At 45.5% G+C, this 23,502-nt stretch overlaps 1 protein-coding gene across 3 annotated transcripts in view; it reads right to left on the reverse strand.

The window, feature by feature from the left end:
- The window catches only part of BAIAP2L1 (BAR/IMD domain containing adaptor protein 2 like 1), a 92,667-nt gene that overhangs the window by 3,837 nt on the left and 65,328 nt on the right, over window positions 1-23,502 (reverse strand). For 2 of the 3 annotated variants that reach the window (XM_042972197.1, XM_042972199.1), the window contains 9 exons: window positions 21,158-21,219; window positions 20,979-21,050; window positions 19,621-19,758; window positions 18,820-18,972; window positions 16,902-17,069; window positions 14,016-14,163; window positions 11,919-12,135; window positions 11,214-11,291; window positions 9,983-10,163 (listed from right to left, as the gene is read on the reverse strand). In XM_042972197.1, coding sequence (XP_042828131.1) covers window positions 9,983-10,163; window positions 11,214-11,291; window positions 11,919-12,135; window positions 14,016-14,163; window positions 16,902-17,069; window positions 18,820-18,972; window positions 19,621-19,758; window positions 20,979-21,050; window positions 21,158-21,219 — 1,217 coding nt within the window. The remainder of the gene's footprint in view (window positions 1-9,982; window positions 10,164-11,213; window positions 11,292-11,918; window positions 12,136-14,015; window positions 14,164-16,901; window positions 17,070-18,819; window positions 18,973-19,620; window positions 19,759-20,978; window positions 21,051-21,157; window positions 21,220-23,502) is intronic. The other variant, XM_042972198.1, reaches the window with a different exon arrangement.

Here is a 23,502-nt window from a genome sequence, read left to right on the forward strand (position 1 = left end):
CAGGGCACACAGCACATGCTAGAGCAGGTCTGTGGAGCTGAGCTCCCCAGGGTCCCCTAGCCCCCTGGCAGAAAAATTCCTTCTACAATGTGGACCTTGCTCTGAGTCAGCAGTACGTATCCCGCACTTTTCTACAGACTTCACAAAGGCCGGCACCTATGGCCTCAGAAGCACAGCCGGTTGCATGTTCTGTGTCCCCTTCCGGCAAGCAGCATGGTGCTGGTCTGGAGTGTACTCAACACGACAGGAGGTGATCAAGTGACAAAACCAGGCACCCCTAGGGGCTAGGCATGTCATTATGAGCGCGGAAAAGGTCATCCGTGAGACAGTAAGGGCAGTGAAGGCCTTGGGCCTGGTCAGCAAGATAACCCATAACCAGCTTATTTTGACCCAGCAGGAACAGGCAGAGTAGGGCACATCTTGTGATTCCCCCAGAAAACAACACGCAAGTCCACCTTGAGTGGGCACTTGCTGCCACGTGGTGTCCATCCATCTTCCCCTTCCCACTAGCCAGGCTTCTGCTTCGGTGTCCACCACATGTCCACGTACCTGAAGGCAACTACTTGGTCCCAGCTTATGGGTGGTCCAGGTCAGCATAAGACCACCCCATACAGTCGTCCTCCTGGCGGTAGGCAGACACTCAGACGAGACAGGGACTTCTGTGGCCCAGTGAGAATGCTGAGGGGGGTGACCTCTGCTCTCTGCCCACTGGTGATACGGAGCTCATGTCCCCAGAAGACAGGGTGACTGATGAGAGAGCCCTGAGGGAGGCCTTGCTATACCAACCCTCTCTGGGCTGCTGCTTCCATCAGATAGTTCCTTCCTGTCTGAAGCTGCTGGAAGTCAGCTCTTACCTGCAACACGGGCAGCCCTGATGCTTGTTTTAATTTTTGATGTCTGTTTATTTTTGAGAGAGAGCGCATGAGCAGAGGAGGAGTAGAGAGAGAGGGAGACACAGAATCTGAAGCAGGCTCCAGGCTCTGAGCTGGCAGCATAGAGTCAGACGCGGGGCTCAAACTCCTGAGCCATGAAATCATGACCTGAGCCGAAGTCGCACAGTCAAATGACTGAGCCACCCAGGCGTCCCATCCTGATGCTTGTTTTAGATGTTAACAGCTAATGCCAATCCTCAACGTGGGCTAGACTGATCTCACAAATCACAACCTCTGAACTAGTTCAACCCCTTTATTCTTAAATGGGGACACTGAAGGCCAGACAGGGAAGAGTCAACTACCCTGGGGAACCAAGGTGTCCCCTGTGGAGAGGAGATGCAAAAAAAACCAAAAAACAAACCAAAAAGGCCACACTCCGGGCCCTCCCTCACACACACTTGTGGCTTACACAGGGCAGTGAATGCTGAGTTTGAGAAGCAAATGTATGTGGAGGAGAACTTAGTTTTCAACAGCTCTTTCAAGCCTGGTTCTCTATTTAACAGCCCTGGGCAACAAGAGAACGTGGCCATCAGACCCTCCAGCTTCAGTCTCAAGGACCACTCCCCCAAGCCCTCCAGGGAGAAGTCGGTGTCTCAGAACATCACAGGGTAGCTACAGAACTGTGGGGCTGGTGGGCCCAGGAACATTGTATGGTAGGCAGCTCCCAGGATTGGGTGTTTAGTATACTTAATTAAGCCTAAGAATCCTGGTGTTTTAAGACTACATGTAACTGACAATAACAGTTGTACATAAAAATTAAGTATAAAAGTATTAAGATGCTTTGCCAGCTGCCATGGATCCCAGCATCTGGCTGAGACAGAACATACCTTTCCCCAACATCATCAGCTGGCTTAAAAATTTTAGTTTAGGAAAAATAAATTATCAGCCTGGCTGGGCATAAAAACTTTTGAGATACAAAATCCCAGGACCGCGTACCAGGCAGGCCTGAGTCATGCTACATGCTTCTCCGCCATCATGTTTCTAGATCAGGCTTTTAAATGGAACACGGTTCTATTTTTGTATGATCTATACCTGATTGTCCAAAATGGTAGCCACTGCCTGCATGACCCAGTCCTGGACATTTCTGTCCAATCCTCTAACTGTTATGAGTCACTGATCAGCCCTGCCCATGCCCTGACACCGGAGGATTAGATCCTGTGCCTCCTGCTGCTCTTGCAAGAGGCCACCGAGCCGAGGCGGCCGGTTCCAATTTCAGGAGCTTCCAGGGCTCCTGAGACCACTTCTGGGGAGCAGAACCAGTTCTCGTGTGCCTCCCCGCAGCAGGCCCGCAGGTTTCAGTTATGTTCGCGGAACTCCTGATCTGACTTGCCAGTGACCAAACGCAGTCGCTCGTCTAACAGAACGGGGTCAGCAGAGGAGCACGTGAGGGTGTCCGCCGTTGGAGGTGTGGGGTTTTTTCTTTGGCAGTTTGCATAGGATCTTGAAATAGGACTTCAAAACGTCAGTGACAGAAATGGAATATCAATCATTTAATCTCACTGTGCAACTGGGAAGCACTGTGTACGTATTTTGGGGTCATTACCCTCTTTATTCCAAGAGAAGATGACTCTGTGGTCTTACAGATAAGGAAAACTGAGTATCCTGAAGAGGGTGATGGGGGAGGGCGCCCCTGAAGTCGTGGCCGGCAGTGTCTTGTTCAGGGAGGCCCTCTGACTTTGTGGCCGTTGCTGGTTTTTAAAAACCAGTTAGTATTTTCTTGTGACCTTTATGAACTGGTGTTCTCCATTACCCTCCAGACCACAAAACCGAAGCAGCGATCATCGTTACCTGCCAGTACCTCGGGAAGAGCGTAGAGGGGACAGTGGGACCTGTCATACGGAGCGTTCTGATGGGGGAGGGGCAGGACACACTGATGCACGGCCAGCTGAGGTGTCAGAACCATTTCTCAATCTGAAGGACTCTGAGTCCTTCGCTCTGTGTCTCCCCCTCTCCTCCATCTCCCAAGGCCCCACAGTCCACCCCACGGTCTGGGAGCTTAGAGAGCTGGGCTGGCAGCCTTCCTGTAGCACACCAGCCCAGGCAGCAGCACGGGGCTCGTCTGGCACTCATAAATGCCTGGTCCGAGAAAGTGTTCTGATCCTACTGTGTGCGGGTGCTGGGGAGGGAGGGTAAAATATCTAGTCGGGGTGCCTGGGTGGTTCAGCCAGTTGAGCATCTCAGTCTCGATCATGGCTTAGGCCATGATCTCACAGTCTGTGAGTTCAAGCCCCTCATAGGGCTCTGCACTAACAGGGCAGAATCTGCTTGGGATTCTCTCTCCACCCTTCTCTCTCTGCCCCTCCCCTGCTCATGCTCTCTCTCAAAAAAAAAATAAATAAATAAAACCAAAGAATTGAAAAAAAAGATTTGCCTATATTTTTCTCAAGGAGATCTACTGAAGTGCTAACAGCAGTCATCCTGGAGGTGAAGTTACGGATAGTTTCTAACAGAAGTTCTTTGGTTATTTTTATAAGTAGCAAATTGTGTTACTTTAAAAAGAGGTATTTTGGGGGCACCTGGGTCAGTTAAGCATCCAACTCCTGATTTTGGCTCAGGTCATGATCTCACAGTCATGGGATTGCATCCCCCATCGGGCTCCATGCTGAACATGAGCCTGCTTAAGATTCTCTCTCCCTCTCTCTCCCTCTCCCCTGTGTGCACTCTAAATAAATAATAAAGAAGTATTTTAAATAAGGTATAATGATTAGATATTTTAACTTGGACTTTGCTCTTTAACTTAGATCTGCAGCTGTGATGGCCCAGTAGAGTTACAGGAAATCTCATTTCAGCAAGTGTTTATCTAGCAAACAGCAGCATTTGGGGGGGGGGGGAATATATATATATATATGTATATATATATATAGTTGTTTTATGTATAATATAGTTGAAATAGTTATTTTCATTTATGTATAATAGATATTATACATATATATTGTATGCATACATATATGTGTATATGCATGTATATATATGTATTGTGTATATAATGTAATATGTGAATATATACATATATATTTATATATAATACATAAATGAAAACTATTTCAGTAGGGATAAATGTTATTAATTTGAGAGCATCCTTATTTCTGTCTCCAGAGTGGGGTAATTTATCAATTTGATTATTTGTAGTAGAATCTGAGACAAAATTTTCACCATAAAGCCATATCTAATGTTAAATATAGTAGAGCATGAAATATATATACACAGATGAAAAAATTTTTATCAAAAGTGAGAAGAAGGGTCTCTCAAATTGTACTTTGTCCTTTTTTTTTTTTTTTTTTTTTTTTTAAAAGAGAGCTGAAATGCATGAGGAGCAGAGAGAGAATCCCACACAGGCTCTGTGCTGACAGCACAGAGCCTCAAGTGGGGCTTGAGTTCACCTGTGTACTCTGTACTTTAAAAATCCATAAGTAACTTCGTCTTTAAGGAATAAAAATACATAATACCCTGATTATTTTACATTATTCGGAATGTTTTTCTAATAGTTTACATGTATAACTTAATTATAGGTAAGAATTTTTTTTTTTTTTTTAATGTTGGCATTTCAAAGATCTGGAACTCAGAATTACATAAATTATCAAAAAAAAATCCTGGGGCCCTGAGTGGCTCAGTTAGTTGAACGTCTGGACTTAGGCTCAGGTCATGATCCTGTGGTTTGTGAGTTCAAGCCTCATGTTGAGCCCTGTGCTGATAGCTCGGAGCCTGGAGCCTGCTTCGGATTGTTTTTCCCTCTCTCTCTGCCTCTCCCCTGCTCATGCTCTCTCTCAAAAATAAACATTAGAAAGAAAAAAAAAAAAAAAAAGCTCCAACATACATTAACGTGAGCAAACCAGAACTGCTTCCAAAGTGAAGACAGGACGATGGTTTCTCCAAGCAGGCCACAGTGGTCACTAGCTCCGTCAGTTCTTACCTCTTAAATAACTTGTCATCCCTTTCCATCTCCACCGAACGCGACTCCCACCACCCTCATTCCCTGGACACCTGCACTGCCTCCTACCCCGTCACCAGGCCCCAGTGCACACCCTGAGGGCCATCAGCAGATGCCTGCCGTGCAGGAGGACGCAGGAAGGACGACGCACGGCCCAGACATCCTGGCTCGGTGTGCTTTTCTCCCAGCCTGTCCCTCCCACCGCCTGTCTGGCTGTGGCCCCGGACCGCACGTAGCCACCATGGTTCCCACAATGCACATCTGGAAGGCTTTGTTTGGTCAGAGCTCTTCCTTTAGAACTTGGCTCAAATGCTTGCGACCAAGAAGCCACCCCTGTGCTTGCCAAGAGCCCGAGCCCTCCCTCCCCCGCCGCCCGTCACGTATTTGCCCTCCACACTTTCGCATGGCTCCACTGCTCACTGGACTCCACTCCTAGGCTGCCTTCTTCCTGTTTGTTTCCTAAGGGCTAGCACAGGGCCTGGACCATGCATGGTAAATTTGTCAGTCAATGCTCAATGGATGAATTCCAACATGAAGGTCTCACCGTGGTCCACAGATCCCTTCTACACTGTACATCTTCACACATCATTTAACTGTCTTTAAAAAAGAAGTATGGTTGGTCACAGTTGTCTGATGCCACGGAAACATTAGTTACCAAAGTTATGCGACCTCACTACAGGTATTGACTCCTTTGCCTGTTGGAAGTACTAAACATGCCTTTTTTATGGAAGGTTTCTGTTATTAACTGGGGCATGTGGGTGACTCAGTCGGTTAAGCACCTGACTTTGGCTCAGGTCATGAATTCAGGTTTGTGAGTTCGAGTCCCACATTGGGTGAGTTCGAGCCCTGCTTCCAGTGAGCACTGCTTCTCTCTCTCTCTCTGCCCCTCGTGGGATTCTCTCTCTCTCCCTCCCTTACTTGCTCCCTCTCCCTCTCTCTCTCTCTCTCAAAAAAAAAAAAAAAAAAAAAAAAAAAAAAAGTTCATCAGCATTCATTATTCTGACGCTTGCGAAGTGAATGATAACTAAAAGCACCACTGGAACCCATACAAAGAAAGCATTTTCGTTAGATATTTGGGGCTTCTAAATGTTATATGAGGGACAGCTGGGTGGCTCAGTGGGTTAAATCTGACTCTTGATTTCAACTAGGTCATGATCTCACAGTTAGTGGGATTGAGCCCTGCAGCCCTGCTTGGGATTCTCTCTCTGCCCCTTCCCCGCTCTCTCTCTCTCATGTAAAAACATTTTTAAAAAATGTTACATGAAACCAAACATTAATGGCTGCTAAGATGAAACACTAGAAAAATGTCTTCTGGCTTACAAGACAGAAATAGGGGGCCTGACTGTAGTATCAGGGTGATGCTGGCCTCAGAATGAATTAGGAAGTGTTTCCTCCTGTTCAATTTTTGGGAAAATGTTTGAGAAGGATGGTATTAGCTATTCTTTATTATGTTGGGCAGGAGAAAACAGGATTTTTCATTGTATCCAATTCAGCGTAATAACAACTGCATCAGTACTTTTGTCATAAAGCTTTACTGACACGGTAACAATACTGAAAGTTTCCTAAAACCGAGACTGTGTTGGCTAAAATGTCAGTGTTTTCGCTTATAATTTCAGTGTTAACTATGATTTTGGGGCAAGGTTCTTTTTTATCTTAAAAGACATTATGTAGCCTTAAAGTAATGGAGCGAGGCGGTTATTATCAAAGCTGCTAATACCACAAAAGGAGAGATAACTAGACATGTGTCCCCCTGGATGGACTAGCCACCACCACCACCGATGAAATGCTCTAACAAAACAGGCAAAGAAACAAAACAATAATACTGATTCTGATCAAGGCCGAGAATACAGGAGAAAGGGGAATGCAATAAAGGACACCACAGGATTGCGTTCAGCAAAATTGAGCCTGGGGACACCCTCCAGGACAAAAATCTGGTTCTTCCAGGTACATTATAAGGAAAAAGATATGAAGAGACTCGTAGGTACAAACACTCATCATGAGGCTTGGTGACCAGTTACAGTGTATGCAGCTGGTCTGGATCCAGATTCAAACTATACTGTAAAACTTTTAATAAGACAATCAGAACTTTGATGATTGAGGAATGATGATTGATGACATTGAGGAATTACTGTCAATTTTTAAAGATATGATAATTGGTATTGTGGTTGTGTAAAAATGAAAGGTATTCTATTTAAAGATAAAATTTTTAGGGGTGCCTGGGTGGCTCAGTCGGCTGAGCGTCAGCTCAGGTCATGATCTCGCGGTTCGTGAGTTCGACCCCGCGTCGGGCTCTGTGCTGGCAGCTCGGAGCCTGGAGCCTGCTTCGGATTCTGTGTCTCCCTCTCTCTCTGCCCCTCCCCCGCTCATGCTCACTCTCGCGCACGCTCTCTCTGTCAAAAATAAACATTAAAAAAATTAAAAAATAAATAAAATGTATTATATTTAAGGCATTTATACATGAAATGACATGAAGTCTGGGATTTAACACTGAAATGACGGAGTGGCTGGGGGCAAGGTGAAAAAGACTGGTAAATGACCTGGTAATTGTGAAAGCTGGGGGTGAGAGGATCAGGTCATTAGATATCTGACTCTTTCCACTTTTGTGTATGTTTGAATTTTTCCCTAAGAAAAAGCTGAACATCAAACAAAGACAGGAGAAGGCATTACAGACAGGTCACACCAGGACAGCATACCTGGGTATTCCTGGATCCTATGTTTTGTGACATGCACTTGTAAGGTTTGTTTCCCCCGGTAAAAGGAATTGTATGCTTTTCAAAATGCCTTAAAGTCATTTCCAAACACTGTGAATACTGCTTTAAAATGTACGAGGGCCTTTAATAAAACAGCATTTGATATCTTTATCCTTCCAAGCGATTTCTTTTCCACGACAACAGAATGGAAAAGCTCTATTTCCAATAGCTGTGTGTCATTCTTCTGAAAATAATTTTTGAGTTAGGTATTCGGAGTAACTTGGAATGATAAAGGTGCAAACGATTACCATACAGTATGCTTCTCTGAGAGGAGCCAGACAAAGACATTTTTGAATGAAATTGCAAAACCTTGCACTTCCTGGATCAGAACACACCACTGCAGCTTATGATGAAGTAGGCATGTTTCAAAACACCCGAAGGCTCGCACAATGAAACACGGGGCACGTTTGTTAAGAGTGCCCATCCCATGTAATCCAGAGACTGCGCCCAGGCACCATTCACAGCTGAACAGAGGCCGCCAGGGGTGCAGGGCTGTGGAGCCACACACCCCGTGAGAAGCAGGGAGATGCCTCAGCGTGCACTACTGAAAGGACCACACAATAACTGGAAGATAAAAATCACAGTAGCCCAGAATCACTGCACCCAAGTGCCCGTGGACCACCCACAGTGCCCCAGGGCGTTTCCAGGTGGAAGCCGGCAGCCCCCAGGAGTCCAGCCCACGCTCTGGCCCTCACCTCCCCGGCTCCTTCCCACTGCAACCATGCAGCCTCACGGAGGTCCGGACGCCACCTGCCCCCTCCTTTCCTACCCTCCGGTACCGTCTGTCCATGGCCATGCCTGGATTCCATGGTCTGGAACACCACAGCCCCACCCCTGCAAACACCTGGAACTCTCTGCTCCTCCTCCAGCTCCACCACCTGGAAACCCTCCAACACTTAATTACTTCTTGCCTGAGCTGCGCAGCGGCATGTTGCTGGACAAACGACCGTACCTCTTGGCTTCGTCTGAGATCATGATCCCAAACTGTAAACAGGCATCGGCATACTGTGACTACCTTTCTGGAGCGCAGGCACCTTCTCACTCCTCAAAATGCCTGTGTCACAGATTCTCTTTCTTGAGACTTGCTCGCTCTGCCCCCATCGGCTAATGATCTCACTTCCCTGGCCGACAGAGTGGATGTCCTCAGTTGGGCACTCCCTGTGTGTCCCTTCTCCTGGCCCGCCACTGAATCTGCCAGGTGTGCTCTTCTGGCCTTCCAGGCCACTGTCCTTTTCTCTATCCTGCCCCTCCTTTGTGATATAGTCTGTCCTGAGACAAAACTGACAACACGCACCCCTTTCTCGATTCTCTGCCATCCTGGAATCATGGCCTCGTTCTCTGAGCGTACCAAGTACGTGCTCTCCTCTGCTCCTGTGTCTGGGAATCTCTCCCCTTGAACCCTGCATGATGGGCTCCTTGCCATTCAGGTCTCAGCTTCGACATTGCCTCCTCGGGGGTGCGGATACGGTCGCGTGCTGCCCAGATCCCACTCAGGACCGAGAGACTGGTACTGGGCTGCAGGGGGGTGCTGCCCTTGGTCTTCCAGGCTCTTCTGGAAATCGCCCTGGCTAAAGCCCTCGCGCCCTAGATGTTCTCGCAGTCCTGCTTCTCCCCTGCCTGATGCTGCGCCCTCTCTCACAGGGGCGCACCCTCGGGATCCCTCATAAGCGCCTGCATGCAAACCTGGGACATCCATCTGAGCTGTCACCCCTTCCCCTCTATCCCTTCACCTTGCTTTGATTGTCTGCATGGCCTCCATCACCGCCCACTTCCTCTCAGTAGAATGTAGGTTCCAGCAGAGCCAGGAATTGGTGTCGCTCATCTCTGTACCTCGAGAGCCCGCACCAGGGACCGGGGCTCGGCAGACACAGCTGGCCAAGGAATGAGGGGGCTCTGGGCACCCACGGCCCCTCCGGTCTTTCTTATAGGGTTGTTTAGGATTCCAGAGAACGTACATGAAGCGGTGTTTCCCCAGCACATGGTGCACACTAAACACCTTCTGAAGGCACTGAGATATAGTTACCATTCTTAACCTGAAGTCTCCCTTCAGGGAATAGTATGAAACTTGAAGGAAATGCAGAAAAAGGTGAAGTGACTGGCAGACTGGAGCCAGGACCAAAGGCGAGGAGAGAGTAAAACCTGATACCATCTGACAAACTGCATTTACAGATAAAATACAAACAGAAGAGGGACCGAGTTTAGGAAGCTGAGTGGCTGTGTGACAGAGAAGGGAACCCAGAAGAGACGGACACATGGCCTGCCCCCAGCCCGCCCCATGGTCGCAACCTTCATCCCTTTGGGAACGACAGCCCACACCCCCCACCGCCATTCAGGAGCTGGGTCACAGCGGGTCACGCTGCAGTTCCACTCACAGGAGAGGTGCTTTCTGGTTTGGACACCGGTGCTTTAAAGGTAGAAATACTTTTGGAAATGTCTGCTCTCTTATCTGCAGCCGCTTCCAGGGACAGACATTGCAAGTAATCTGGCGGGGGGATGACCACGCTGCTTTTCTCGGATAAGTTCACGGTGCTGATGCTTCTCACTGGCGCTGGGCTAACAACCAACAGGCAGAGAAGGTGCATTACATAAGATCCCACCATCTGAACCCTGAACATCCTGAACATCCTATGGCCAGAACTGCAACAGATTAACAACCACACAGGGTGTGGGGAGGAGAGGACACATAATAGACCTCTATGTAAAAAGGACTGTCATGTTTTCACTGGTTTATAAATGTGCACTCAAAAGAAAACTAGCTTAATTCAGGGCTGGCTCTTGATTAATTTAAGGAGATCAATAAGAAAATGAACACTAAAAAGTGTTGAGCACTTCAGATTAAAACAAAACAAAAAGAACCTCAGCATTTTGACATCGTAAACACGATACCTAGTTTCATTCCTTGGCCCAGTGGCTGTTGAGCTACATGGCCAGGGATGAGGATACAGAGACGACACTGACCAGGACTTGGGGGCATCAGCTGTGGTGCTCAAAGGTGCGCCCGGACAGCTAGATGGGATGCAGGGCTTCCCTGAGGCGGGAACCACTGAGGATGTGGCAGTTTAGGGTAAAGATGAGGGTAGTCTGGAGGGGTCACTTCTGAGGACCCCACGGGGCAGCCGACTACAACTGTGCAACACACACGCAAGTTTCACAGCCAGGTGTGGGAAAGACCTTCCTGGGTTTTAGCCTTGGCTCCACCTTTCTGTGCCTCGGTTTCCTCAATTTTAAAGCGGCGACCTACCTCATAAGGCTGTTCTGAGAATTAAATGAGCTAGTCAGTGTAAGGCATGTTGGCGCTTCCTAAGCGGCAATGACCATGACGGTCGCCTTGGATTTAGTAACCAGTTGGGGAGGGGGGGGTGTGGTGGGTGGTTCCAGAGGGCTGACGGGGTGAGGAGCAGAGTCTGGGGGCGTGCCCTCACAGCAGAAGCCACAAGGGAAACAGCTGCGGGTAACAATCCCCCTTTTGTACTCTCCTACACCATCGGGGGTTTCCCTGTGGGGCTGGCTCCATATGCAGACGGAATTCTGATATGGCCGAGAACATGCGGTCAAAGGTGAGTTTGTGGTCACTGGGAAATGGGAGCCACAGTCAGGTCCTACCTTGGTGTGGGCACACTCATGGCCTCCTTTGCATCTTCTTCCAGCAACTTCGTGTAAGATGCCGGGAACCAACCCCTCCTACAGGTGAGTGTGAGAAAAAAACCTGATCATGGGGTCAGCAGCAGACAAGTGGACAATAAACACACCACGGGGGGACTTGGGGCAGCTCCAGAGCAGACCAATTCCTTTTCACCATGTCACATGATGTGTATTTTATACACAGCATTTATTTTATTTGGATTCTCTTTTTGGTTTTTTTTCCACATTTATTTAATAGGTAAGTAATCTACACAGAAACCAACTTAACCACCTTACAGTAAAGCCGGTGCACCTACTTGTTGAAATGAGGACACTAGCCTTTAAACTATTTGTGGGCTAAATCTTAACAAAATCTATCTAATGTGCATATTATCCTTGAGAAATCCAAAGTCACATTAAAAAAAAGGAAGACAAAGAGTATTTAAAGTACTTTCTGAGGCGACTTCATATGATCTATTCAAGAATCAAACTCATCTGCAGATGCACAGACATATAGAAAATGGCCCGGAACAGAGTATAACTCCGATGAACTAAACTAGGAACTTAACTTTGGTAAAAATACTACAGTGACCACAAGGACTCTGCTGCTCAACGGAGATACAGCAGTTCCCTGAAGCAGCGGGCGGTCCTGACTCCTGCGCGGGCAGCATCTACCCCAAGACTTACGCTTTAGTGGTGTCGTGCTCCCCATAAAGCCAGCCGTCTTTCTCCTCGGGGACGAGCAGCGTGAGGACATCTCCCTGGGCGAAGCTGAGCAAGCTCTGGTTCGCGCCTGCGGTGTGTGGGAAGATGGTTTTCACCTTCTGCTTCTTCATCATGTTCAGTCCGGTTGCGACAGAAACCGATCGCTGTAAACTGGGATCATCTGAAGAATCTGTTAAAACTGAGCACGGCAGCGATTGCTTTTCAAAGAGCGATAACACGGCAAGTTCACACCAGCAAACCCCAGAAAGCCACCCACTCCTGTCTGCCAGCGATCCTTCCACTTCAGCTCCACGCGCCGTATCTCCGAGCCTTAGTCTTTGCCTGGACCAACGGACGGATGGGCGGGGAACAGCGGCCTGAGGCCCCCCCCCCCCCCCCCCCGAGGACGACCCTTGAGGCTAAATGCTCTTCCCCACGCAGAGAGGACACACAGAGGCCAAGCCTCACCCGTGCTCTGAGGTAATCAGAGGCCAGCTGATGCATCACCAGAGGGTCTGATGCCTTCCTCACCCTCCTCTCCCAACATGAATCCCAAGGCAAGGCGGGATCTACTCAAACCCCACTGCCCACGCTCTGGGCTCCAAGGAACAAGAGGAGACTGGAAATGCAGCTATTCTCGCCGTGCTCACTAACTGAACCCTAATCAGTGCCGTCCACACTTTGGATGCTTCGCAGATTCTGAGGGAAGGACTAGTTATCATCCACAGTGACTCAGTGGGATCACAGCTAGCACGTGGCCTAGCTGGGCACCAGATGTGGGTAGCCTGACCCCACAGCCCGGACTTTGATACGTGAAGCGCTATGTGACCTGTACATTTCTGTCTCCCTTGGAGTGCGGGCTGATACTTACCACTCCAAAGAAACAAAAGAGCCATTCTGAAAATCTCCTCTCCTGTCTCACCCAGGGCTGCAAAGGCTGCAGTCTGTGGCTCTCTCTAGCACATGGCTTGAAGGCCATGACTTTCATGAGTGAGCCTGTGAGACACCTATCACAGAAAGAGGGGTCTCTGGTGTCAAAAACTCTGCACAGAGCAGAGCCTAACCAAAGCTGTCTAAAATGTCTGCAAACAGTAACTGGTCCTGATTTATTAAAACAGCATCAACAGAAATTTAAGCAGCGAGAACTTAAGTGTTCAGAAGGCATGAAGTTCTCTGTTAGAGATGACGTAAAATGCTGATTATAATTCAAACCAAGCCTACTGGTAAGATTAATAACCATAATTTTGTCATGGGAACTTTAATAGTTTGTTTATTGAAAAAATAAATTTTATTACAATTGCCACCTAATATGGCACTCAGTGTGGAGGCTCTTTGTACATTATATTTTAAAATGTAACACCTTTCTTTAAAAAAAAAAAATTTTTTTTAATGTTAATTTTTGAGAGAGATAGAGAGAGGCAGAGCACAAGCGGGGGAGGGACAGGGTAAGAGAGGGAGACACAGAATCCGAAGCAGGCTCCAGGCTCTGAGCTGTCAGCACAGAGCCTAGTGTGGGGCTCAAACCCACAAACCGCGAGATCAAGACATGAGCCGAACATGAGTCAGATGCCCAACCGACTGAGCCACCCAGGTGCCCCTAAAATGTAACACCTTTCAATAGCACAATTACTCTATATAAACATGAATCAGTACATGGAATTAGTATGTGTTAAAGTGTCACTTATAAAATGTCTTATGGTTTTATAATAAACTCATACCTTTATTTATTTTGAAGTGTAAGTTCCAATAAGGCAATGCTGAATTCTACTTCATGGTAACATTTATCCAAAATATTAAAAAAAATTTAAAAAGGTATTTAAAAAGGGGCACCTGGGTGGCTCAGTCAATTGAGCATCCGACTTCAGCTCAGGTTATGATCTCACAGTTTGTGAGTTCGAGCCCCACGTCAGGCTCTGTGCAGACAGCTCAGAGCCTAGAGCCTGCTTCAGATCCTGTGTCTCCCTCTCTCTCTGCCCCTTCCCCGCTCATGCTCTGTCTCTGTCTCTCAAAAATGAATAAACGTTAAAAAAAAATTTTTAAAAAAAGGTATTTAAAAAGAAATCAAAATAAATATCTTACCTGTTGAATTCTTTATCCTTTCTGAATTCTGTGCAACTGCTGTTGGGTTATTAAACATATCAATCAAAGGACTGGTATACGCTCTGGCTGAAGGAGCTGGGGGCACCTTTGGTGAATATTTAGAAAGGGTGTCATAATCTTTCCCAACCTGTGAAAAATTCCTTATTAGTTTAATATTAGTGTAACACAGCAATGGACTTACAGAGATTTCCAGGGCTGATGGAACATGTTTTAAATTCCACTTTCTTCCCCAAATTCTCTTAGTTGGGTGGTAATGCCTTATTCTGAATTATTTCAAGATTATCACATTCTTTTCTTCATTTTGTCTTTTTTAAGGCAATTACTCCCCATTTCCCACATCCCCTGGCAACCACTAATCTACTTTCTGTCTCTATGGATTTTAGGGTCCTCTCTAGGTCTATAGGATTTGTCTTCTTGGCTACAGAATTCTATACTTAAAATAATTTTTCCAAAGAATTTTGAGTGCATTGCTCCTTTAATTTCTAACATCTTGTTTTGGTAACAAGAAATCTGGTACCATTAGTGTTCTCTTTTCTTTGTGAGTAATTTATTTCCCCCCCTCCCAGAAATTTTTAGAATTTTCTCTTTGCCTCTTTCTGCAACTTGACCACGATCTATTGAGGTTTGGTTTTTTCCTCTTGTCCAGGCTCACTCACTCAGTGTTAAAGAGCAGGCAGGGTCTACTGCAGTAACTTCTGCAGGGACCATAGTCAGGGCAGCAGAGGGGGAGAAGTGGCTGGCCTTGAATATACCTGGAAGGTGGAAACAACAGGGCATGCCTGTGGGTTGGCTGTGACTGGGGAGGGGGAGGGGGAGAGAGAGGGAGGGCGGAGTCCACATTTGTGCCTGAGCTACTGAAAGGATGGAGCTGCCATTTCCTGGATGGAAAAGACTGGAGAAGCATGTTTAGAGTGAGAAAATCTATCGTGTGGTTTTGGACAAGCTGAATTTGAGATCCCCATTAGACATCTGGTGATTCTAAGAAGGCAACTGGGTATCTCCAACCTGTCTAACATTAAGTTTACATCCTCTGTTTTTGTTTGGCATTTTGGGAGAGCTCTTTGGCTTAATTTTCTAAGCAGTTCCATTCTGCTAACAAGCCCGTCTACTGGTGTGGGGTTTTCTTGTTTGTTTGTTTTTTTGTGGAGGGAGGAAGGGGAGGGAGAAATTTAAAAACCTATTTTAGAAGAATTTCAAGCAAGTACAAAAGTAGGAAGAAGAGCACAATAAATCTTTATGTACCCAACACCCAGCTTCAACAGTTACAAATTCATGGCCACTATTGTTTCATGTACACCACACCCATCTTCCCCCATGCCTGGATTATGCTGAAGCAAATCCCAGACATTTCAATTATAAATAATAATCCAATTTTTACTTTCCAAAATCTCTAGTTGATTTTTCCCTGGGGATGTAATATCTTTTCATCTCTTTCTTAAGATTTCTCCTCTGCTATTTCCTCTGTTGCCTCCGGTATTGGCCATTCTGGTTTTTTTTCTTTTGGTGTATCTTTTTTTTTTTTTTTTTTTAATTTTTTTTTTCAATGTTTTTTATTTATTTTTGGGACAGAGAGAGACAGAGCATGAACGGGGGAGGGGCAGAGAGAGAGGGAGACACAGAATCGGAAACAGGCTCCAGGCTCCGAGCCATCAGCCCAGAGCCTGACGCGGGGCTCGAACTCACGGTCCGCGAGATCGTGACCTGGCTGAAGTCGGACGCTTAACCGACTGCGCCATCCAGGCGCCCCTTGGTGTATCTTTTTATGGCATTGTTTTTCCTTACTTGCTCAGTGATTCCTGGTTATCTGTCCATCTTGGTATCTTACGGCATTCTCTATTCTTTTCACTCTTTATGGTAGTATGGATTTTGCCTGTTCTCCTTATCACAGGCTACCTACAGTGGGGTAGAGGACAGGGAAGATACTTCCAGGAGCATGCATGACCTCTGCAGTGAGGTGCTTTGGCCAGTAGACCAAAGTCCCTGTTGCCTACTGTTCATTCAGCGCAATTGGGTCATTCAGCGCAAGTGGGACATTCAGCGCAAGTGAGACAGTGGGGAAGAAACCGACCAACTTAGAGGATGCGAATCATACAGGAATGTAATGTCCTGGGTTCTCCACCGCTTCTTGCAAACCATTGACTCTGAGCTTACTGCTCCGCCCTCTGCTGCAGTCTTGCCCTGCACATGCTCAGAGCTAAGGTTTCCTTCTCTTTTGATTCTCCACACACTGATCTTGCCTTTCTTTTAGACTCCTTCAGGGTTGCTGGCCCACTGACAGCACCTTCTCTTATTCCCCATGCAGTTATGGATCTATTCTGTAGGTTGCTGACTGGTCTTTAGCATCTCTGCTATCATTTCAGAGGTTAGGATGGACTCATGTATCCAAACTACCCACTGGAAACAAATCTCCACATGTCTGCACAAAGTACTAAAACCCGGGTTCAAAGAACAGCAAACTACAATGCTTGACTGCATTACCTTGAATACTGGGGTGGCCATATTTTTTTTTCCCAGTACCAGATTATGTTGTGATGAATGGCACCAGAGTTTTGCTAATTATTCTCTAAGACACCTACACTTCCTTCACTACGAATAAACATACAAATTTTGTATCATTACAATTAAAAACAGTAACAATAACATTTCCAAAACAAAGATAACAGTGGTATCCACAGCACTACACACTGCTAACCACTGCACAGCCAGTGTCAAATCTGAAGGCAAGGGGATACAAGTGAGAAAAGGCAGGCCCTAGAATAAAGGAAGACCTGTGATTCCCACTAACAAAAGCCTTGGTCCTCTGTGCAAATTTGGCCCAAATCGTATTAGTAAATGTGAAATCTTGGGGAGAAAACCAGTTCCTACCATGTTGCTTCTCTCGATCATTGGTGAAGGCTGAGGCGTTCCGGACACTGGGGTAGAGACTGGGGTCTTAATTTCTTCTATCATATTCATGATTTTCTCAGGTACTTTGGTAGCATCCCCACAGGTCTCCTGCCACCTAGGCAGTTTGGAATTGAGTAATTCTGCAGACTATAAATCCAAAAGAAACACAACTAAACACAAACATGTATTGCTCAAAGAGCTGAGAAAAGTTACATCAACTATCAGTGGTAATGTTTTACTGACTTACTACCACAAGTCTGAGACATTGTGTTAAATCCAGTGAACATTTAACCATCTCTGAGCATCTGCCCTGGGTTACTGGCTGAGAAAGATTAGGCTCCTTTTCTACAGGAGCTTCTCCATTCCCACAGCATGAATGCAGAGTTTAAGACTACTACAAGAATTGTAAATGATGAAGAACAAGCTCAAACACCAAAAGGGAGGCTTGAGCAATCTTATTAAGCCCTATTGTTTCCCCAGTGGCCTCAGAAATGCCAATCAGTGCTTTCTTCCTCTTACTCCTGAGAGAGGGCAAAGCCCTCACCCCAACCCTTCTACGCCCTCAGACTGTAACCCTCACACACCAACTGCTTGGGCCTGCTTTATCCAAGGAGCCCCTGAAAGGACTGGGACACCGAAGCCAGGAAAAGGGAAGGCACAAGAGCAGTTTTCAGAAAGGTGATGTGACTTCCAATAGAGAAAAGAAGTAGACTTAGTTTATGCTACAAAGCATAGCTGGGATCCAAAGTTAACAGTAAGAAAGAGTCTGCCACCAACTAGAGCTCTCTGGAAACAGGCCAGGTTGCCTTGTGTCACAGTGAGTACCCCTTCAGTGGCAAGGCTTTGCTGTAGGAAGAGCTTCACGGTCACTTGGCCTATTGACCCTGGCCCAGCAGGGCACCCTCACCATGGAAAATGACTCTGCCAAAACTAGTACAGATGCACTGTTGACAAAAGTGATCATCTAATACTGCAATTCTTTCTTGTAACAATGTTAGATCTTAGGAATTTAGATTTGGTAGTTGCAAACACTTTATAAAATATGTAACATTTGCCTGATGCATACAGATAGGGCCAAGTTGTTTCCCCCGAAAAAGAGGACGTTGCCTTATATGCAAGTGCTTACAAAGCTTCTACCATGGAGCACTCTACATACATACAACAATACATACAACAATAATGTAATGTTGTAAATTACATTACAAATAACAATGAATATTTGACTTCACTCAATGCTAGTTTTGGATGCTTACACAGGCCCAATAAAATTTATAATTTAAAAAAAAGGGAAAGGGAAATGACACATATTTTGTAATGCTTTCTGGGGACATAACCTCAAAACTATGTGTGCTGGAAGCAGGGCCGTAAAGCCAGTCATTCAGTTGATGAGATCATGAGGAAACACCTTGAGGAGGATAAAAAAGTAACCACAACAACTGTCTCGATGCTGGGACAGAACTTCCAGGGACACTTCTGTACATGGACTCCCAAGGTGAATATCTCAAACCACCCAGGTGGGCTGGACTTGGGGCCCACTGGGGCCCATCCCACAGCTCTGGTGAGGACACTGATGCTGAGGATGCATCAGAGAGAGTCTGAGAAAAGCAGACTCATAGGTGAGAAAAGAAAAAGTGCTGTTTCTCAATTATTAGGCATTTTATGAAATATTTTAAATATGGATATATTACTTAAATATTATAAGCAACATTTGACCATTTCATCCACGTTTCTGAAAGTTTACATATTCAAGTTGGCCAAAACTCTTTCTTTGGAGTCTTCTCATTGGCAAAATAGGCCCATCACTTTACACTGAGGCACATATGGAAGGTAAGTAATTTCTAGGGCATTTGAATATGAAATTATTAATAATGCAACACAACTTGCCATCTGAACCCACCTGTAAATGATAATAATGTAAGTGATTTGCAAAGCTACAGTGTTTGTCAACCAGAAAGCAGAAGCGCCTTTTCTCTTCAAGCAGAGCTTCTTTGCACCCATCTGCAATAAATTTCTGGATGTCGCTCTGGCGAGAAGTAACGGTTTCTACATACTAGGAAAATAAATAATAATTATACAAGTATGACATGAGGAATCAGAGCTGCACAGCCAGACGTTTATCTTCCACCATCTTTACACTTGGTTTATTTTGATAATGGAATAAATACTAAATGCAGATAAACATTAGACAAAATAACAAAGTGGTAGCCTGATCTGAGCAGGTATTATCATTCTCATTAAGATCCCTGACTCATGTGCAGAAGAACGCTGCCAAAGGCCTTCCACTCTATGCTGGGCAATTTGCACAAAATATTACTTTATGTTTCAGGGACAGGATTGTGTTCTGTTGGAAAATCAACAGCTTTAGAACCAGAAACTTCGAATTCAAACCACAGTTCTAAGTATCAACCATGTGACTTAGCCTAAGCCTCATTTTCTTCATCTGTAAAATGGGGATAGTAATGCTAACCACCCTCCCCTGAATTGGGAAAAAATGCCCATGTTCTTAGGAGGCTACTAATTATCCTCGACTCTGGAAAACTCTGTGGCCTTAAGCTCATACCAACTCAAAAATGCTCGTAAGCTTCAACAGCAGCAGAGCAGTAAGCAGATGAAAGTATAGGCTGAGTGAGGTAAGCAAGCTTCCCTGTAAACTGCACAAGTCATCAACAACAAAATAAAGAAGTGCTGAAAAGTTCACCTCAATTTCTTTGTGTTCATATTTGAGCGCATTTCGTCCTCCTTGACTTTTCCTTCTGATCTTCTTCAACTCTGCTTGAGATTTCTCCAAAGAATCTAATTTATTCCTGTGTTCTGTTTGGTATCTTTTAAGAGTTGCCTGTAAGTGAAATGTTGTGCTTGTTTTAGTGTAGCACCATACAAACTGTTGGGCAGTTACTGCTGCCAATATTTCCACTGGACGTGGCCCTGCACACCCGTTCCCTCCCTTCCACTTCAACGTGTGACTTTGTCCTCAAGTTCCCCGTTCACAGAAGGGGCCACTGACCACAAGGGCAGCTCCTGTAGGATAACAATGTCTCTTCTTTCTTGTTCTCTCCAATGTTTTAGGACACTGAGTGGTAAGTACTTTGGGGAATAAAAAAACAATTTAATGTTCCTGACTGTTTTATGACTTACAGTTTTAAGAAACAAAATTAACAATTGCAATCACAACCAATTATTTTGGGTGCTGTGTAGTGAAGTGTTTGGGGAGCCTAATAGAACTAGGTCAGAATTCTGGCATCATCCTTCATTTCCTGTGTGATCTCAGCAATTATTTAATTTCTCTAAAACCCATGTTCTCCCTTTAACCTGTACAGTGAGGATAAGAAGAGTATCTACATAAGAGTTTCTATAGGGATAAACATCAGATAACGTATGGAAAATGCTTGCCATTACATCTACCTCAGCAGCTTTTGGAGGTCCCTCCAGAGTGCACACAGGGGCAGCAGGGCAATTTCAGGGTAACCTACACTGCTTACTGCCACATGGGGCCTTGGTGAGAAAGGGTCTTTGGGTGGCAAAGAAAGTAGCTACTCTACAGCAGGTAAGGGAGGTGGAAAGAGCCCTGTGTGTGGAGGGTCAGGCAGACGGAGAAAACTGCTGGAATCATCAATACCGGGTGACAGGCAAGGGACACCATGCAGGAGCAGTCTGTGATGACTGGGAGAACACCAAGCACGTCTCACGTCCTCAAGTGCTGGTTTGTGAAAGCAACAGCTGCACTAATACAGATGCAGATGCCATCCCCATGTATGTGTACTTTGAAGACAATGCTTTCTAGAAGCAGGATTCCTTCCAATATTGTCCTCTATGCTTTTTAATAAAGATCCCAGGTGTTAATGCAAATGGGGCCCTGGAAGGCACCTTGTCTATTTCATGCATCTGTGTATATACTCAATACTAATCTCTATCCGTATTTGCTGCTGCTGGATACACAGTGAGAGAAAGTTCTCCTAGGGCTTAGAGACCAGGCAAGCGTAGCCTCCTGGGAAAGCCAGGCCCCTGTGCCCCACACCTACCTCCACCCACGGAGGTGGAGCAAAACCGTGTACTCACATTCATGTATTTTACATCAAGTTCTGTCTTCTTCTCCAGCTCATGTATAATCTCTTTATGGAATTTTTTGAACTTTTAACAAAAGAAAATGAAAAATTCACATCAGCTTTGAATCTTTAAGCAAAACAAATTTTTAATGTAAAATAAATATATTTTGTAAGTATCAAAAGTTTACATACATTTTCATCAAGACTCTCATTGAGTTTCTTGTGGGTACTTGAAATCTCTATGAGAACTTGGCCTGTGAATAAAACCAGATGTTGGGGGGAGGGGGGAGAGTCACTGGGTGGATTTTGTAAAGATATTAAAGAAAGTAAAATAATGGAATGAAGCACAGTCTATCACTGCCCTCAATGCCTGGAAGCATCAGGCCCTGTGGCCTGTCAGAAACACTGACTTCACACCCACGGCAGGGTGGGTTCCAGAGGGACACAGCCCCTCGCAAACTCACTCCACAACATTGTTCACCCAAAGAATGCCAACTTTTGTCTTCAAATTCACATCATGCTTTCTATATTTACTCCCTCCCTAAGCTGAATCTTATTTATCTGATTTAATTTTTAAATTCACTTACAAAAGATTATCATGGTCATTATAGTAACTACCTATAGGAACAAATGACTTATTTTTATCTAATCCCCAGAGTAATCTGATTATCTGTCAGGCATAAAAGATAAAGGTTATTTTTTCTCTCATTCTTGTGTCCTTTTGGAAAATATTAATGCCATGGGAAAATGCAGCAGGGACAGTGCTCTGCCTCGTATCTCCCGGGACTACACCAAGTCTCTGACACAAGTACAGTCACAGGACAGAAGAGAATGTTCCAGGACTAAGGAGCCTTACTCCAAAGGCAGCAGGATGATCATTTGACTTGCAAAGCACATCTCTGGCAGTTTGAGGCAGTGTGATAGACATGTTGACTGTGAGGTACCTACTGGGACATACGTGTTCAGGAAGTGGTTGAATTTCTTCAACTCTGATAAAGGTGAACAAGAGCCTCTCTCTCCCTGCTCATTTATCTGTAGGAACCAAATGGGTCTGATACCTAAGACCTGGCAGATATGGAATCATCTGGAATAACCACCAGACCATACTAAATAAAAAGAAAATGTGCTGGGTAGGTCCCCTACAGTTCAGTGGATATAGATAGAAAGGAATTCCTTGGGTGAACTGAAAGGCTGTAGATGAAGGAGAATTTAAATTAAGACTGTGGTGGATATGGGAAAAGAGAAAGAATACCAACTAGACTATGACTTCAGCTGTCACCTTTACACAAATGAGTGCCCTGTTGTCGAAACAGTTTAAGACATCTGACTCTCAAACAGTCTAGGTTTCCCCCAATTCAACCCTTTTCTGGGGTACCTGGGTGGCTCATTCAGTGGAGCATCTGATTCTTGATACTGGCTCAGGTCATGATCTCATGGTTCATGAGACTGAGCCCAGCATCCAGCTTTGCACTGACAGCATGGAACCTGCTTGGGATTCTCTCTCTCTGCCCTCCCCCAATTGTGCACGCTTTCATGCACATTTATTTATTTATTCTCTAAATAAATAAATAATCATTTAAAAAATTTAAGAAAAAAAAAAAAGAAAAAGAAATTCAATCCCTTCCTGAACATGTTTGTCCACCTGGATGTCCCAGGAGGTACATCATGGTCAACATGTCTAAAAGTGAGCTCACCCCATATTCTCTAGCCCCAGCTCTTGGCTGCCAGCTAGCCAGTCACAAGGGGTCGACAATTCACCCATGTGTCACACTCAATGACAAAGATGCATCCCTTGTGCATGTGGTGTCATCACTTGGGCCAACCTCTAGGGTGAAATCATGCCCCTTACTCATCTTGCTTCCTTGGGCAACAAATGTGCTGGCCCTTCCCTGCCGTGGAGAGAAGATATGTGGAAATGACATGTGAAATCTATGTGCACTCAATCATCTGTCCCAGGCCAAGTGGGGAAGAGTCACCGTAATCTGCCACCCAGCAACACATTCAAACCCACCAGTTGGACTAGGAGTGTCCCCCTGCCCATCATTTCTCTTTACTCCCAGCTTGTTCTCTTCTGGATCTTCTTCCTCACAGGTGCCAGAGATCCCTCAAAACCAGATGTAACATTTCATTCCCCTGGCCCCCACCCATGGTATCCCAGATAAACCACCTCCTCAGCATGAAGCCCACTGTGGACAATGCTGCTTAAGATAACCATGGCAGGTGGTGGGGACAGAGAACTTCCTGTAAGGAGAGAACCTTACAAAGTTACAGACAGGTAACTCCTAAGTCCCTAAGCAGCCTATGATTCTAGGAACCTCTAACAGAACAGCCTGCTGGATGAACCAAAGGGAGGGGGCAGACACACAGCCAGCCGCATCCCCACCACACCAAGTTATCAAGATACCTACTCTCTATCCTTAATGACATTGACTTCATTTCTCCCATAATTACGTTCTCCTAAAGCTCAACATGAAATAATTCAGAGTTACCACAAAGGAAGCCTTCACATGCCCGAGAATATAATTATATTAAATGTC

This window comes from Panthera tigris, chromosome E3 (genome assembly GCF_018350195.1).
Source record: "Panthera tigris isolate Pti1 chromosome E3, P.tigris_Pti1_mat1.1, whole genome shotgun sequence".
Classification (NCBI taxonomy): Eukaryota; Metazoa; Chordata; class Mammalia; order Carnivora; family Felidae; genus Panthera; species Panthera tigris.